We start from the raw sequence: 18,492 nt of genomic DNA, 5'->3' as shown, positions 1-18,492 counted from the left end.
TGCAGAATAGTTACATGCAAGACTCTTAAAACTCAAGGGCACAAGGCAGTCTTCCAATGGTTAGGAAACAAGGTTTTACTATCCCCAAAGGGTTCCCAGTGTTTTCTCGCATAGTTGCTATTCCTTCTTGCATCAACAATAAAATATAATATTCCCTTTCTTCTCTGGAATTCCACTTCTTGCCAAATTCTTTTAAAATTCCAGTCTTAGAAGCAAAAACTCACTACACCAATTTACAGTATTCAGGAAATGCAATTCATTCTGCAACTATAAAAGTTGTGTGTGATGCCCAAATGCCTTGTACAGGTTGCATGAGGCAGTAGGTATCTGCTTTCTTGTTGCCCTGATCCCACAGAGAACTGTCACCACCATGCTCGAAGTTCAGCAGCAACCAGTGAATTAATGAATGGCATCTTGAAGCAGGTAACGCGTAACATTTTCTGTTGTAAGTCTCCTTATTCATTCATATATTTTTCTCCCCCTTGTTTCCAATTCCACAATGAGAGTATTGCTGAGTGCCACAAGGAAAGGTGTAACTTGGTTTTGCCCCCTGGATTTGGGGAGAATCTCCTGAACTACTCTAAGATCAAAGTCTTTCTGAGGAACAGAACCAGCCCCTTGAACTACTTCTAAAACAGCTACACCTATAGTTAAGATGTAAAAAGCCCTACCTTGGACCATTTGCCATCCTCTCTGTCCAAAGTAAGGACTAAAATGTCTGTGTTATCCTTACACAAAAGATCATCAGATCATTAAGCCTTTCCTCCTCCTGGATTGTGGATGATGGGAGCTCTATCATCACCAGGATGACATCCTGCAAGCCAGTTTGCCAGCTCTTGGGATTCAAGAACTGCCTTTCCCTTCTTTTCACATCTGTGGTATGTTAACTCCCAAACCAAGTTTTCAGAAGCATGCCCCTACTCACAATCCAGGCTTTTTCTTTGAGAGTCTTGAAGGGGATGATGCCCTAAGGCATGTATGAAGTAGGACTAGAAGAGTGTGAGGAAGAGACTTCATGGCTTCATTTAAACGGCTGTCCAGGCACTTCTGGCAGCAGCCTCTGGCACACCTCAGTCCACCTCAGCTCTTATAGCTCTGCTAAGGATCTTCTTGACCCACTCAGTGAAATCAGGGTGCACTGAGGTCCCTCCAACCACCCTTACATTAGGGTTGGGGGTTTAAGGGAGTAAAACAACTCTACAAAGAAGTTCAATGTTTCATATATTTGATCCCTACAATTCATTCTACAAGCAGAATTTTTCTTGGCACATTTTTTTTGGGGGGGGTGTATACTGTACATACAGCCCTACACAGAGTTAATAAGGTTGTGCTTTGTACAGTCACTAGTCAAGAAGTCAATGTAATGCAGCAGCCAGATAATTGGACACAGGCAGGGAAAACCCAAGATCATACTCCTCTGTAGTCATGAAGCTATGAGTGATACAGGGCCAGTCACAAACTCTTGACCCGGTTTATGTCATAGGGCTGTTACAAGGATAAAATAAGATAACCCCTATACACACCACGCTGAGCTCTTTATAGAAGGGGCAGGATAAAAATATAACACACAGGCCTATTGCTGTCAATAATCACACATGTCCTATTCATCTGGGTTGGTAAATCCATGTATTATTTCCTATTCCTCAATTTGGCAATCCATGTTTGATCTTTATTATATTAGAGTCTGACCACACTGGCTTCTGTATTCAAAGTTAATAATCAGTCTCCCACAGAGACTGGAATAAAATATTTAATTCCATGTACAAAAACTTCAACTTTAGAAACTAAATTTTAAGTGCCCTGTCAGAAAATTAACAATTCTGTGCAAAGAGAGATTAATTGGTAATAGGTTCAGATATACTTCTTCACGTAATGCACAGAAGAGGGTGGCATGAAAGCAAACACCAATAACAATGCCTGTTTCAGCTGGGCTGTCCCTTTCCCCCATAGGGCCACTTCATTTCTAGATAGAAGTTTATTTCATAGAATAGTAGAACTGGAAGGGACCAGAAGGCTCATCTAAATCCAACCTCCTGCAGTGCAAGAATCTTTCACACAATGTGACTATGGGGTTAAGAATCTCTTAAGAGTCTCATGCTCTCTCGACTGAGCAAGGAAAGTGGCTTCCCCATTTCATTTATTCACAAGAGAAGGCTAGAAATAAGCCCGCCCCCACTCTTTTTTCTGGACAGTTGGCAACATTAGGAAGAGGACTTAAAGATCTTGCCAGGTTTACTGTCGGCTTTGGGAATCCCTCAAAAAGAGTGTCTTGGGAATAGAGCTTCAGGAGACAGTGTTTGGTGGCATGTTATCTGTGGAAGGCAGTAACCTTAGGGTAAGAAAATGTTTTGACATGTTGAGATTCCTTTGCCAACTGCCAGCTTAGTCAAACTGTTTTAAGTTTTGGAAAGTCTGGTCAGGTATCTTCCTAGGTTGATGGCACCGAGGGTTGCCATGAGACTTAACTGTGTGTACTGATTTAACATAACTTATGGCTGCTTTAGCACAATGTGTGACAATATAAGCATGGTGAGCTTTCTCCCCACGCTCTTTTTATGTGATGAACTGTGAATTTAGGACTGAGGTAACCACATCACCTGAAGGGATTTGAAGACTGGCCTTCAGTGCCTTGCAGATTGTCTACTGAATTTGCAGGGATTCCTCTGTCTGCTCATCTCTTGTCAAAAAACATTTTGGGTGGGTGGGTATGACTCTCCAAATTCCCTACATCACCTAACTGTGCTTAAGTTTCAAAAGCTTTTTCTGTTATCCTGCCTAAATCTGCTGTGTCTCAACTTGATTCTTGCCCTTCCCTTGTGACTCAGGTGAACAGCTCCATGTGATCTTTATTGCAGTCTAGATATTTGCCAACTGATATCATGTAGTGCTTTAATCTTCATTTCTCTAAGCTAAACAAGCACAGTTCCACCAACTTTTCCTTATGTCATAAATTCTGGACTCTTTGTTGTATCTAGTTGTATGCGTTGCTATCCAACATGCTCTCTGGATTTGTTTTTCTCCTCCTCTCCCCCTTTTAAAGTGTGGTGACTAAAAGCAGTTATGATACATCTGAGTCATAACCAGCACCAGTTTGGTTCTGTTGTAAATATTACCTTCTGGTAAAAACGTGCCTGCGTAGAAATATGAGCATCAGCTTGATTCTTGGTTGATCAGACCTGGAACAGGTGATTTTAGAAATATTTTTCATCTTTTTTCTGCAAGTATGGAAGATGAGCCTTCCTGGATTGAATCAAATGTCTATTTGGTCCAGCATTCTGATTCCCGCAGTGGTCAGACGGATTCTTCTGGCATATTATATGCATGCAATGGCATTTCCTGACATTCTCCTAGCACAGGACCTCTCAAAATGTTGGCTGGCTAGCTCCCTCTTGCCATCCTGTCTCGTCTTCTGTCCGTTTGGCTAGTCTTTTCAGTGGCCATGGATGCATCGTGTGCCAGGGTTCATTTATACAGGCAGTTTTACAATACAGTAAAATGACATCCCTATGGGGCACCGGGATGGCACCCTACCCAGCCCGCGGGTCCGGGGGGGGGGCTTCTCGCCAGGCTTCCTCCCGCGACCCTCCGAGCCCCATCTCTCGCGCCCCCCTCCCAGCCGCTCTCCCCCTCCGTTGCCAGGCAATGGCACGGCGCCCCCCGCCCCCTCAGGAACCGTGGCGAGGGCAGCGCCCCCGTCGTCAAGGCAACGCACCAGCTCCCGTACCTCGCGCCGCCACCGCCCACCGCTCGCTCGCGAGGCTTCCTCCACCTTCCGCCCGTCCGTCCGTCTCTCCGACGGCCGCTTTAGAGGAAGCGCCGCCCCTCGACTCCACCGGCGGGCCCGGGGGGCGGGGCCTGGAGGCAAAAGCCCCGCCCCGAGACATCGAGCCCGGGAGGCCTAGAGAAAACGGGGGAGGGCGGAAGGCGAGGATGCTGGGAAGGCGGCGGAACGGAAAGAGGGGGCGGGGTTCCTGCTCAGCTTTGGCAATGGGACGGACAGCTCGGGAATGTTGTGCAGCCTTCCTCGTCCGTCTGTCTCTCACACAAACGCAACTCTTTCGATAACTGACTGGGTGGTTTTGGTTGTTGTCCGTTGGCAGCAACTCGACAGACACCCCCCCCCCCGAACTGACAGAAAGGGCTCTCTTCAGAAAACGGCCCGCTTCCCGCCCTGGCCTCTGCAGGCTTGCTCCAGAAATGTTGTCAGGGTTGCACTCAAGACTCCCAGTGAGTTGCAGGGGGTTGGACTAGATGACCGTTGGGATCCCTTCCAACTCGACAGTTCTCTACACAGAATGCGACTCTTGCTTTTCTCTTACGTCTGCTCTCGTCTGAAGCCCTCTCTTCAACTGGAGGGCTGCAGTCAGCCGCTGGGCTATAGCCCCATCTAAGCTGGGCTGCAGCAGCACCTCTTAAATATCGGGGGGGGGGGATAAGAAAGGCCTCCCTGGGCATTTATGGCAGGTCTGAAAAGGCTTAAAGCTACTAATCTAAAGAATTTCATGTCAACGCTTACATAAATTTGCTTACGACAAGAGAAATCCGTTTCAAGTTATATTGCTTACATTTTGGACATAGGTACTGTATTTGAACATGACTTTAATTAACTTCAGTAGGCCGCCTTATCCGATTCAAGTCTATGAAAGCAAAGTTCATAAGCCAGACTCCAGGCTATTAAACATCTAATGCAGGCCTATAGAAAGATCATAGTTGGTCATAACATTGCCGCCTGATGGTACTTTTAATGGAGAATTCATATTTCAGGAGATGATTAGAAATTGTTTGAGCAAGCACCAGTCCCTGCTGCATATACAGGGGAAGGCAGCTTTTCTAAGTAGTAAAAAGTAAACAGAGTATGCATTCAAAATACAGGAGCAAGTAAGGGTTACTTCTCTCATAGAGAAGTAATGCAATTTGTTGATAATCCACAGTTAAGAAAAACAAATTTCTGTGTACAGTGGTACCTCGGGTTAAGTATTTAATTCGTTGCGGAGGTCCGTACTTAACCTGAAATTGTTATTAACCTGAAGCACCACTTTAGCTAATGGGGCCTCCCGCTGCCGCTGCGCCGCCAGAGCATGATTTCTGTTCTCATCCTGAAGCAAAGTTCATAACCTGAAGCACTATTTCTGGGTTAGCGGAGTATGTAACCTGAAGCATATGTAACCCGAGGTACCACTGTATTACATATTTACAGGATTTTAACTCTGCTCCATAATCAAAGAGGCCCCCAGAGTGGTTTACATAGTCCAGGGACCAGAGGAGTCTGCTGGGAACTGATCTTCCAGCACAGACAATCAAATGGCTGCTGCTAGATGATGAGGGAGCGAAGAACCCAGTGCAGCTGATAGGATCATAATGGGATCCCATGTGTGGATAAATTCTTCCCTCCTAGCAAACACAAGTGAATGCATATGGGATGTCTCATTTTATCCTCAATAACTGAGAAATGTTAAACAAATAATTTGTCCAAGGTCATCCTGTGCTCTTCAGCACCGAGCAGATATATAAACCCAACTCATCCCGGTATAGATTGGCAGTCGTGTCCATTTTCCAATTCTGACTTTAACAAAGCATTAATTTACTTAATAGTTAAGAGAAAATGATATTACTGCTGGATAATAATAATAATAAATTTTGATTTTGATTTAAAAACCGGGCTCAGGGCAGCTAACAGCATATATATAAACATATATATAAAACATTGATTAAAATGCGACTTGAAAACAGCATAATCCATGATCCAAATAACTTAGACCCTCCAAGTGTCTCAATTTTCCAGGCACAGTCCTGGATTTACAGAAGCCATCACAGTTTCTGATTTGACCCCAGAATTTGGGGGGGGGGGGTATGCAGTGACTCCTGAGCCAAGGAGATAAGTAACTATACAACCTTTAAAATACATCTGAGGGCAGACCTGTACAGCAAAGTTTTTAAAAATGGTTTATTGTGTTTTTATGTATGTTGGAAGTCACCCACAGTGGGCAACCCAGTCAGATGAGTGGAGTATATTGTTGTTGAATAGGGCATCCTTATTTTCATTGGAGAAACGTTGGCGGGTATGTATAACTGTCATGGCTCACAGTGCAATAAAAACCATGGATCAGATCAGTCAAATTCATCATTTTGCCCCATAGTGAATGGCTGGTCTGTCCATAATTTGCCAAAATAAAGGTAGCTTTTTGGTGCCTGTAATACTGCACATAGGTTACTTAAATGCCATGACTTCTATGCTAATTGCTAATGTAGACTATTATTGGAGGCAAACTGATTATGCTGTCTTCCTCACTGATATCTGCAACTGATTTGTTTTCATGAAAATAGATGGGCATAGTACTTCAATAGGAGATTTATTGTCCAAATTATTTCTAATACAGGTAAAGAACTGATATAAGTAAAAAAACTGCTCCTTTTCCCTTATGGGGTACCCAAGAGCCCATATAGAGTCCTTTTGTAGGTTCTCTATCGGTAGGAGAAAATAACAGAGACCAACCAGAGAATATTGAGAAGAAAAGCAGCTAGTAAGCCTGATCTTTATTAACTGTTGCAACAGGGTGCTCCCCCACACGCAGGAGAGAGGAGGAGGACCCAGAACAAAGGTGTGCCCACCCTTATATAGACATTTTAAATTGCCCGCCCTGGAGTCCAAGACCACCCCCAGAAACATCATGCATACATCACAGAAAAGGTGGTCTACAACAGAAATCTGAGTGCGTTGTTTATCTCCTGTCTGGCAAGTTACCTGATTGCATTATCTGGATTTTGGCTACTCTTTTGTTATTATAACTACTTAATTCCTGAATCTAGGTCACAGGTCACAGGCTCACACCATGTTCATATCTTGAATGTGCCCTTAAGACAGGATTTGTGAGGAAAGAGACAATGGGGAGGTTTCCCACTTTGACCTTGCAGAGAATTATTTGAGGTCAATTTGTTCAGGACCTAATCTGTGGGGTTTCAGACATGTGGTTTATATATACAGTGGTACCTCTGGTTACGTACTTAATTCGTTCCGGAGGTCCATTCTTAACCTGAAACTGTTCTTAACATGAAGCACCACTTTAGCTAATGGGGCCTCCTGCTGCCACTGCACCGCTGCCGCCCAATTTCTGTTCTCATCCTGAAGCAAAGTTCTTAACCCGAGGTACTATTTCTGGGTTAGCAGAGTCTGTAACCTGAAGCGTATGTAACCCAAGGTACCACTGTACAGTTATGAACATTTAATTTTTTTATATATGACCTTAAAATTCTTATAACAGAACTATTAGCTTTCTTGTGAAATACTCTAATTTTAAAGAAACTCTGTTCTAGTGGCAAGGCACTGAGACTCCAAAAACACTTATTATATGTATTTTCTTTTTCTTTTGTATTTTATTTTGTTGTAAATAGGTATGTTTTCTAATTTGTGCTTAATAAAAATTATTTTTAAAAAAGCAAAACAAAACAAAAATGCTTATTATTTGGGGGAATAAAAAATAAGTGAGGAGAAGAAAGCCCAAGACATTTTCATAACCATAACATTTAAACATTTCACAAGCAGGAAACACTATTAAGTAGTGTTGCTTGAAGTTACTTCCTTTTATTATTACAAATAGAACTGTGGCATATGTAAAGAAGAGGAATATTCGTTGTGTGTTAAAAGTCACAATGTTCTAGAAGATGTAACAGCTATTCAAAATGAAGCGCCTCTGGTTAGTATTATTTTTTGAAGAAGCATTTGTTTCCAAAACCAGTGGGCAATGTAGATTTATTTGAGAGACATATTTTCTCTCATAAATTAATCAGTACAAATTGTTCAGCTGCAAAACCTTGATAGGACATTATGTTCAATTTCTCTTTCTATCATGATGGAAATTGTTGTGTACATGATGTTCCAGTGACCTTTCCTCTACTTCCAGATCAGCAGAATTACTCCTGAATCTGATAGTATTGTCTGAACCCTATTGTTAGAGAACTCACATGAACTGTTCGCTGGGGGAGGGTTTCCTGTAGTATCAAGTGAGTCAAGAGCTACACAGACAGAGAGAGAGTCATATTACAAGACACTAACAGGTTATTTAGTTTCTTGAATACAAATCACTTACCATAATATAATGTTACAAAGTGATTTACAAGAATAATGTACAAGAAGAAAATACAGTGATATAGTAATAAAATAATAATAATAAAGATAACACTAATAGTAAAAACATCCTTTCCAGCTATTCTTGAATTTGGTTCTGAGGATAACACACATTGTTGTATGCCAAGCAAATTCCCAATTATCTGGCATATTAAGAAATTCCCAGATTTTGAACCATTGTGTGACTCAGTTTCCCAATTCATGGCTAAGTGTGGATGAACAAGTGAGCATGTGGATATTCACCAAAAATAATAATCCATCCACTTTCTTTCTACCCAGGTCCTGCTGCTGTTGCTGTGCTACTTGGAGCTAAGCAGTGTTTGACTTAGGGTTACTGTATATCCAATCCAGGGCTCATGGGTTGTTTGCCCGCCCCCCGGACAAACCACAAGTGGTAACCGAAGTACACACCTTGATTATGTGGGAGTAAGGCAACAATGCATGTGATAAGTTACCTGACCTGGAGGGGGGGGCAGTGGCAGCAATAGACAGGAAGGCAACCTATTCTTCTCTCACTGATTCCTTCTTGAGTAATGACTTGCTGTCATTAAAGTGTGTTTCCCTAGGCTTTACTTTCCTCCATCTTCAGTCAGTTGGTATCGGACCTTCCTTTGCTAACCTCATCCACATGTAAGCTTGTATTAATAATGGTTTTGTTTGCCAGGAAAAAAAACTTCAGGTTTTTTTATTCTTTCAACCAGCAGTTTTACCAAACTATTTACTTCTGTACTTTTTTATTATCAGGGTGACTGGGGCAACCCAGTTGAATGGGCAGGGTATAAATAATAAAATTATTATTATTATTATCATTATTATTAATATACTGATGCTTTTGAATTATGGTGCTGGAGGAGACTCTTGAGAGTCCCATGGACTCCAAGAAGATCAAACCTATCCATTCTGAAGGAAATCAGCCCTGAGTGCTCACTGGGAGGACAGATCCTGAAGCGTAGGCTCCAATACTTTGGCCACCTCATGAGAAGAGAAGACTCCCTAGAAAAAAACTCTGATGTGGGAAAGATGGAGGGCACAAGGAGAAGGGGACGACAGAGGACGAGATGGTTGGACAGCGTTCTCGAAGCTACTAATATGAGTTTGACCAAACTGCGGGAGGCAGTGGAAGACAGGAGTGCCTGGCGTGCTCTTGTCCATGGGGTCACAAAGAGTCGGACACAACTAAACAACAACTGCTCTTCATCTGAAGATCTCAGGTCTGTTCACAGCACATATATCACTTTACTGATATGTACACCAAACTCCAACAGGCTTCTAGAGCACAGCAAACCATGAGCCTGAGTTTAGACATAATGATAAGTCAAACCATGGCTTGCAGGGCCCCCAAAGCAAATGCAATTTTTGCTGTAAATGCTACATGCACTTTCGTGCTTAGGTATTGTCAGGGAACTGCCATCAGTGCCGGAGGGAGAGAGCAAGCTCCAGAGGGATTCCAGAGAGCGTCCTGGGATGGGGAGGGGCAGCCCATCTTCTGGGGAAGAGAATCAGCGTAGCACCAGTGGAGAAGGGGGGCAGATGAGGGAATCGGCGAGGCGGTCCCATGACTCCTTGCCGGGACCAGCGGGGAGAGTAAGGGTCCTCCGCTGCCTACGCCCTCCTTGCGCAGAAGGCTTCCGCGCAGGGAGAGTAGGAGGAGACTAGGCGTCAAAGAGCTTATTTGCTGGAAGAAGTTTAAGAAACGCCCACTGACGGATTCCGCCAGCGATTGAGACAGCCACGGGTGACTGACTGTCCGGACAGAAAATGTTCACTCAGGCAACCCAGCCAGGTGTTGGCACCGGCTTACGTACGAGCAACCCCTAGAACCATTACAGCAATCCGTCAGTTCCTGACATTGCTTGTGCGCAGCCCCGGAGAGGCAGCACAATGAGCCAAACAGGGCTGGCCGGAGAGACAGAGCAAGAAGCCATGGTGCGAGGTCTGGTCGAGAGGAACCGAGACCTGGAGGCGCAAGTAGCTACCCTGTCTGTGCGGCTGGAGGAGAGACGGGCTCAGGATGCACAGGTCAGGGTCACCCTGATAGGGAGGAAGGTCCCGGGGCTGGTACACAAGTTTGGTGGAAAGCCCCAAGACTACAATGCTTTCCGAATGGAAATTCAGTACACTTTGGAATTGCAGAAAAATGACTTTGCGGATGACGGGGAGAGGGTGGCTTACATTGTGGGACATCTGCAGGATGGGGCGCGCGAATGGATCAGGCCCCTGATGGCGACGCAGAATGATGCATTGAAGGATCTTAAGAAATTCTACCAGGGAATGGACGCGATGTTCTCCAGCGAGGTTGAGCAAAGCGTGACACGGTGGGAGCTGATGGGGTGCAAGCAGGGGGGCCTGTCCGTCAGAAACTACTGGTCGCGTTTTGCGATGTTAGTCCACAAGCTCGGGTGGGATCTGGACTCTGAACCAATGCAAATGTTGTTTGAAGCGGGTTTGTCCCCTGAAGTGAAAGACGAGTTGTCCCGAGCGCCCCGCCCGCGGTCGATGGATGAACTCACAAAGACTGCGCTTGCGATCGGTGTACGCCAGGAAGCGCGGGCTCAGGAGAAGCGGGAGATAAGGGCGGAACGTTTCCATGACAACCGCATTCCGGAGATGCCGAGGGAGTCTTCCCAGCGGGGAGAGTAAGGGTCCTCCGCTGCCTACGCCCTCCTTGCGCAGAAGGCTTCCGCGCAGGAAGAGTAGGAGGAGACTAGGTGTCAAAGAGCTTATTTGCTGGAAGAAGTTTAAGAAACGCCCACTGACGGATTCCGCCAGCGATTGAGACAGCCACGGGTGACTGACTGTCCGGACAGAAAATGTTCACTCAGGCAACCCAGCCAGGTGTTGGCACCGGCTTACGCACGAGCAACCCCTAGAACCATTACAGGTATGATTTGGTTTAAAACAATGTATGAACCAAACCAGAGGGATTGTTGCAGAGCTCAGTGCAGTCTTCTATTCCCTTCTATGTTTTGCTATGAGATATTTTACTCTGCCCTTATATTTTGGTGTTTGGTTTGCTATTTATTATTTTTATGGATAATTTAGGTGTTTTGAGCTGCGCAGGGGGCTAATTTTTTTTACATGCTTCTTACACAATGTAGGAGAATATGTTTTTTGTTTTGAGACTTATTTTAGAGCAACAATGGAGGTCATCCTTTATGTTCCCACCAACATCTAAAGTGGGGCTTTGGTATTAGGTAGAGAGCCTTCTTTCTCTTTGTCTGCATTCAGTCTGTGAAGCTCTTTGCTTTGGAAGGCCCATGTTTCTCACTCCCCTGGTGACCTTCCACTGCCATGTGAAAACCTTTCTACTTTAGAAAGATGTTTGGGCTGTGGTAATCTGCTTTTATTTTTTTCCCTGATTGTATGTTTTGTTTGACACACACAGGGTGTTTCAATTTTTTGTTGTTCAGTCTTGAATTTTACCTGCCATATCATCTTTTATCTCAGTTTTTTTGTATTCTAATTTTATTAGCTTTAAGGGTTTTAGGCTGCCTTGGACATCTTATGGAAATGTGGAGTAGAAATAATTTAATTACTACATGTATTTGTTTGCCAACAAGTCACCATAGCTGTGCACACTTGTGAAAAAACAATATTATAGGATGACACAGAGAGCACAACCAAGTAACTCTTTTTCTTTTATTTCATCAGGATTATCACCTGCCCAGGAAGCTATCAGTACAACGAACAGATTTCTGGCAAGCAGTGCATGGGTCATATTATCTCCAAAGGTCTGCTTTAAGAAGATTAAGGTACTGGCTGTGGATTCTATTAATAGGGAGGGAGGTGAAATCCAGCATAAAAGGTCATGCATGTCAGTGATCCAAACTAGCAGCAAGGCAAGGCTAGTGTCACACTGAAATGTGAAGAGGAGGATCTCAGCTGCACAAGGAATGACAGAAGGAGGTTTCTAATGATACAAAACACTGAACAATGTAAGAACTCTGGCTTCTTATTCTGGGCATGGAGATGTCTTCAAGGTGAGAAAAATGGAACTGTATCACATTGATGTATACATATATATATATATAAATATATATATATATTTCCATTTCAACAATCCAATCAACCTCATCATATATTCCGAATTATACATATTATTTAATAATCAAACAGTCCAAATATTATGCCAAATTATAATTTTTCAGGGGGACTTCACCATGCTCCGAGGTCGGGGGGTGGATCTGATCATCTCATACTTCTACTGCTTTTCATAATCTTTCCCGATAGTTCACATAAGTCATTCTGATGTTAATCCTTGTTATTTTCCACAGCCTCTGAGTTCTTCTGGCAAGCGAGATAGCTCAAAACAGTGTTTCTGTGTGATTTTTATGTCCAAGATTCCCCTCCACATTGATGTATTATTTGCTTAGAAGAAGACTGGAGTCCCCATCCTTGGGAGGACACTACGTGACACCTGGAAGGTACAACAGTCTGACTGTATCATTAACATGTACAGACTAGATTGCATTCCCAAGACTTTCTTAAGACCCCTCTAGACCTTTAATAATGGTTTTTTGTTCTTGTAGTTGTTGTCACTGCTGGAGTCTTGGCAAAGTCCCAGCCTGAACAGAAATGCCTTATTTCTCAAGATCTTTGTGGGAAAACCTAGTTCCAAATGGAATGATTTGCCAGAGGAGGTCTGTGTAGTGCTTTCCAAGTCACACTGATATCTATTGCTTGCCATGAAATGGTTTTTGGTAAGGGCAATAGCCATTTATTGCTCCTTGGCTAACCTCGCTAGCTGCCATCAGAGGTAGGTTAGACAGAAAGTGACCCTAAGTCTCCCATTTTGCTTCATAGCTGAGCAGGGATTTGAAGCTGGCCTTTTGTCAAGTCTGTCCAACATTCTGTTCATTGTGCTTAATTTTGGGGCCTCACAAATAATGGCAGAGCTGGGCAGTGGTAGAATGTGGGGAACCAAATAATTTGTTGCATTTTGTTTTTATTATGTGCAGATCTCTCGTTTTTTACACCACCTATATTTTTTATGCCTTCCCCACCTGTAGTCTGAAGTAGTACAGTCCGTTCTAACACTCCCTCACCCCACCCTGCATACTTGAATCAATAATTCAATAAAAATAAATTCTATGAATGCATGATGAAGCTAAAAAAAGAATAATTTCCCTGATACTGCCTTCTTGTTCCTTTTCAGTCTTAAAATTGGTGTATGGCACCATTAGCACAACAATCAGTCTAAAGCCATGGCTGCCATTTTTACCAACAAGACCCTGATTGTGAACAACAAGGACAAGGATAAGTTGGAGCTGGAACGTGAGCTAACCCGAGCATTGGAGAACAAGATTATGCTTCTGTATTTTGGCTCTGGTGAATGTCTTCGATGCCAAGAGTTTGCACCCATCCTGAAAGATTTTTTTGTGAGGCTCACAGATGAATTTTACGTGGAGAGAGCATCCCAGCTGGTCCTGGTCTTTGTCTCACTGGATGAGACTGAGGAGAAGCAAGACAAGTTTCTGAAGACCATGCCCAAGAGATGGTTGTTTTTGCCCTTCCAGGATGAATTCAGGAGGTAGGGATTCCAGTGCTTAGACAGCTTAGACAATGGCCAAATTCAAAGTGAGTCACCAGAGGCATATTTGCATAGTTTATGCATTGCCAGGGGTTGGGCTAGATGACCCTTGGGTACCTTCCAACTCTAAGATTCTATGATTCTATGACCTTTGCCAGGAGCTGCTGCATAGTTGTGCAGCACACCCATGTGGTGAACTGTTGAATTGCAAGGGGTAGCTTCTCCTTCATGCCTTGGACTGAGTTTTCGGGAGGTGTGGATAGGCTGTGCAGATCAGGACGAGGTGGGGGGGGGAGTTGCTCAAGGACAACCGCTGGGCGGGACGCAGCAGAATAGGACCAACCACGTCAGAGTCCTGGAATACCAAAAGTCCTCAGGGGAGGAGGGTCCTCCCCAGGGAGCATCCCAATGGGGTGCCTTTCTGCACCCTGTTCTGTCTCCCTGAAGCTCCACCCTTGCCTCCTGACTTGGCTTCACCTTCAGAGTCACCAGGGCCACCGCCAGTCCACTTTCCCAAGAGGAGATCACTGCTCCCACTACTGAAGGTGGGAAAATGCATAACGTGATGATGTCACAATACTGAGTAAGTGATCCTATATGTTGCAGGGGAAAAGAACTTGACACAGAGGTTTTTGGTGGCATCCCCATGATATATAATGTGCAGATATGCTCAGAGTTAGTAGCTGGGCAAAGGAAATGAGCAATCATCATGCAAGCAATTCGGTTTTGAAACTAACTAACTAACTAACTAACAAGCAAAACTCATTGTTTTCCAGACTTCAAACTTTTATTCAAAACCTTGGAGCTTCATCTCTCTTTCTGTATTAACTTCCAGGGAACTGGAATTGAGATTTTCTGTGACAAACCCCCCAGTGGTGGTGGTGTTGAAACCAAACGGAGAAGTCATTGCTACAAACGCAGTGGAGGAGATTAAGCAGGTGGGCCCTGCTTGCTTCAGGAACTGGCAGGAGGCAGCTGACCTGGTGGAGAGGAACTTCCTCCTGGCCCAGGACTTTGACAACGTGGCTCTGAGGAGCATCATGGATCCCATCCGCCGGCTCAAATACAAGCTTGCAAGCAACAAAAGCAGAAGGGGAAGCAAAGATGACAACGAAGAAGAAGTGTTCTCCTGACAGGACATTTCTTCCCATGGTAGCTTTGTTGTAGGTGAGCTTAACTCTTCCCAACCCATGGCCTGTGTGCAGGATAATGATTGTTACCTACAAGCACAGAAATTGTTACTGAGAACAGATTTCAGGCTTCTGAAAATCTAAGTGCCTTTTACTTTTCTATAAAAAAAAATTCTAGCCTTTATGACTGTGAAGATAGTCATGAAAGTGTGTGGACAGTATCTTGTGAAAGCATAGAATGTGGGAGTCTGGTGGGTGAGGGTTGTTCATGCAGATTTTCAGTGGCTCCTGGGAACTGTGTCTAGCATTTGCCCCTTCCACTTGAATAGCAGAAGATGCCCATGTGGATTTGTTTGCTTGAATTTGCTACCCTCCCTTGACTGCAGCGTGCCAGGATGTGCATACATTCAATGCAACATATTAAATGTCAGTAAAACATCACTTAAAACCATAATTAAAGCAACATAGGGATTACAGTGCTACTGTGTAGAAGCAGCAGAACTACTCAGTCAAAAATGACTCAATTGCTCCCAAAAGCCTGGGCAAAGAGGTGTATCTTGACTCATCGGCAAAAGAAGTACAATGGTGGTGCCAGATGCACCTCCAAGGGGAGGGAGTCCCTAAATGGGCAGGGAACCGCAGAGAAAGCCTTCCTATGTGCCACTGCCCTGAGAGTTTTAAGGGGTGCCAGCTCCACCAGAAAAGCCTCCTCTGTTGATCTTACAGGTGCTTCTTCAGTTATCAGGGAAGCCAAATGATGTAGGGTTTTGTACATGAACATAAGCACCTTGAATTGGTATTGGATGCAAATAGGCAACCAGTGCAGGATTTGGGGGACAGGTGTTGCAGCTTCTGAACTGTCTTTTATTTATTTCCTAACATTTATATACCACTTAATTATAATAAAACTTTAATGATTCAAAGGCAGCACTACACAGAGCGCATTACAGTAGTCCAATACAGAAGTTATCAATGCATAAATTTAAAAAAATGCATGCAGATGTGCTTTTTTTTTGCTTACTATATACAGTAGTGTCTGCTTTCATATGGCTCTCCCTGTTCCATCACTGGAATATTCTGTTACAACTTGCTTTAGGCTCAGACAATAACTACTGTAAACCCAAATTAACATTCACTTGGTGCAAGGCCTTCTGTGTGGTAGCATTTTCCTTGTGGAACACATTCATACTAGAAACTTCAGGTTCTTCTTATCAATCTGTAAAAAACATACCATGGCTTTCAACAGGCATTGCTTTGTCAGGTTTTATTTTCTACTGTGTCATTGGTTGACTGCTGATTTTGTAGCTTTTGTCTTATTGTGGTGCTGTTTGAAATTACGATTCTCCTAAATGACTTTGAAGCTTAGTGGGTGGTATATAAACTTTAAAAATAAAAAATGATAGATAAGTGCACAAACAAAATACGGCATCACCAAAGAAGGCATAAAAAGGAGAAGGGAACATTTTCAAACATATACTGCTTATGAAAAGAGAAAGATTAGTGGTTTAGTTTTGCTTCTGAGCTTTAATTCCTCAGCAAATAGCAGGTGGAGTGTGGGGAGTATTCCTATTCCAAATGGGATCTGAGCAGAAGCAAAGTGCTAAAGCCCTGCTCACCCCCTGCCAGGGTTCTAATCTGACTTGGCCCCTTTCCATATGCTGGCTGTTAAAACCAAAGCAGCTATGCAAGGATGAAATATGTGGCAAACCAATATGGTAGATTGCTGATTTCAACTAGGGGATTACCTAATTCACAACTTCCATCTTGTCCTAGGCACTTCACTTTTTTCTCTGCCACATTAAATTTCTACTTGCTAGGCTGCTTTTAAAGGTACAGGAATAGGGCCTTGAGGGCTGGTGGGTGGAAATAGGCAACCCTATGCCATTACCCTCCGTTCGTTGAGAAGGCTCGTGTTCCACCTCTTGGGGCTTTGAATCAGACTCCCTAGAAAACATATACAAGGCCTTCAGGTAGGAAATGGTTAATAAAAGAGAGAAAGGTGGGAGGATTGCTTCCTCCTGTGTTGGGCAGAGACACTCCGGGAAGCCTCCAATGTCATCACTCCTACAAATGGAATGTGGAAAATCTGCCCTGTCTGACACCCTGTAACCCAAATGGCTCATCCATGATTCCTCACAGACACGTGACATGTACCAACACTTCTGAGTCTGGCGTCCTTGGACCTGGTTTAAACAAAAGGAGACGCAGACTTCCGCTGGATGCATAAGACTCTCCTGGGGTACAGCTTTCAGGCAATGACTTTAGTACATCCTCTTGTGTGATGAGGCCAACAGCGAACGAGAATCCTTTCTCCTGACCTCATTCCTCAATCTAGGGCACACCTTAGCTCTAGAATCTGACAGAGCTCTCCAAGGAGAAAGAAAGGAAAACCATTTCGCTCCTGCCATTTTCAAGAGAGGAATGAATATCTGTCTCTGGGAAATGAAGGGCCTTCTCTGGTGCTGCGTGTGTGTTCCACAGAACTGTCAGACTGGACCTTTCATTTGAAGACTATGCCAAGGCATGATTCCATGACTATTCTAAGGCACCTGTGCCTTAACTGTTCCCAATCAATGCCTCTGGAACTCCCCTCCCAGTCATGACATCTTCGCAACAGCCCCACTTGAAGAACTCTGACTCACTGGGAGAACCGCTGAGCCCTTGGAAAAGAGCAGTCGTGTGCCTTCAGAATCTGAGGACAATTCACGGATGAAGACCATGGATGCCTAGGAAATAGTTGGGGGTCTTACAACAAATGCTGGGGGGTCTTACAACAAATGCTGAAGCCTGTGGGCTGTTCAAGGGAGGCACATGACAGGGGAATCTCTAGCACCGAAGGCAGTTGTGCTTGTGGTACTTGTCATCTGTGTCCAAGCTCTGAGGGATGAACATGAATAAGGCCAGGGACCACAATGATTCCACCTACCCTTGCAATGGCAGCCAGTCACCACTGGGCAATGGGCTCTTAGCCAGTGATTCAGGTTTCCTGAGTGCTGTTTGGGCTTCTGTGCAGACATCCACCTCTGGGGAAGGCATGGGATGTGTGACTTTCTGCCCCAACCAGCTGCTTCAGGTCACTACGCATCTCAGAGAAATGGACAAACAGTTCCAGCATTTCCGGGAACTTTTCCAGCAAGATGGCAAGTATTGGAAGCATTTTATTTATTTGTGAGTCATCTCACACTTCCTCCAAGTAACTTGGAAGGGCTAGGGTATTAGCTAAGCTTGGGAGGGGTGAATCTGCCTCCCTTCTCTGCCGTTTTCTGCATGTTTTTTTTACTTCTGGTTCTGTTCCATTTCTGCAATGAATCTTCAGACTTTGTTTTCAAACATTCATCTCAAAATACAATTTTTGAGGAATATATGGTTTTTTATTTTAAAAACTGTTACGTTTAGTAGAGGCAATCTGTTAATTATTATTATGGTCATTTTTTCATATAGAATGGTTACCGACAAGCACATACAAAATGCAGTAAAAATAATGAATGTCCAAAATAAAAATAGAAAAATGAAATGAAAATACAGAGGGGAAGGGGAAACCAGGAGACAACTGAGAATGCAATGCCACATACAATTATCACATATAAGAAGAAAAAGGTGAATCAAATTAGTTCTCAATAAAGCCTCTCCACATAGTAATCTGTGGAGCAGGGGGTTTAGTGGGCTGTGTGGATCAATTAACATAGGAGAAAAGCTAAGTTGCATAAAAG

General features: G+C 43.8%; 3 protein-coding genes across 12 annotated transcripts in view; 2 read left to right on the top strand and 1 right to left on the bottom strand.

Annotated features, from left to right (window-relative positions):
• Positions 1 to 3,895, bottom strand: part of SLC27A1 (solute carrier family 27 member 1) — a 42,006-nt gene extending 38,111 nt beyond the window's left edge. For 2 of the 5 annotated variants that reach the window (XM_083599859.1, XM_083599862.1), the window contains exon 1: positions 3,114 to 3,826. In XM_083599859.1, the coding sequence (XP_083455985.1) occupies positions 3,114 to 3,208 (95 nt within the window). In that variant the 5' untranslated portion in view covers positions 3,209 to 3,826. Of the gene's footprint in view, positions 1 to 3,113 lie in introns of all 5 variants that reach the window. The other 3 variants (XM_083599860.1, XM_083599861.1, XM_083599863.1) reach the window with 3 other exon arrangements.
• On the top strand, positions 318 to 16,025 carry NXNL1 (nucleoredoxin like 1). 5 transcript variants are annotated; one of them, XM_083599889.1, is made up of 8 exons: positions 318 to 2,335; positions 7,596 to 7,691; positions 8,402 to 9,333; positions 11,774 to 11,874; positions 12,397 to 12,546; positions 12,652 to 12,878; positions 13,278 to 13,652; positions 14,488 to 16,025. In XM_083599889.1, the coding sequence occupies exons 7-8, from the start codon at positions 13,327 to 13,329 to the stop codon at positions 14,783 to 14,785; spliced, it is 624 nt and encodes a 207-aa protein (XP_083456015.1). In that variant the 5' UTR covers positions 318 to 2,335; positions 7,596 to 7,691; positions 8,402 to 9,333; positions 11,774 to 11,874; positions 12,397 to 12,546; positions 12,652 to 12,878; positions 13,278 to 13,326; the 3' UTR covers positions 14,786 to 16,025. The 5 variants fall into 5 exon arrangements, with proteins under 5 accessions (XP_083456015.1, XP_083456014.1, XP_083456016.1 ...); XM_083599888.1 differs by having other exon boundaries at positions 7,899 to 9,333; XM_083599890.1 differs by lacking the exons at positions 7,596 to 7,691; positions 8,402 to 9,333.
• A 485-nt stretch (positions 16,026 to 16,510) lies between these two features.
• Positions 16,511 to 18,492, top strand: part of GMIP (GEM interacting protein) — a 108,087-nt gene continuing 106,105 nt past the window's right edge. For both annotated transcript variants that reach the window (XM_083599856.1, XM_083599855.1), the window contains exon 1: positions 16,511 to 17,922. In XM_083599856.1, the coding sequence (XP_083455982.1) occupies positions 17,667 to 17,922 (256 nt within the window). In that variant the 5' untranslated portion in view covers positions 16,511 to 17,666. The remainder of the gene's footprint in view (positions 17,923 to 18,492) is intronic.

This window comes from Podarcis filfolensis, assembly GCF_964270895.1.
Source record: "Podarcis filfolensis genome assembly, chromosome: 2".
NCBI lineage: Eukaryota > Metazoa > Chordata > Lepidosauria > Squamata > Lacertidae > Podarcis > Podarcis filfolensis.
This window is presented reverse-complemented; position numbering and strand designations above follow the sequence as displayed.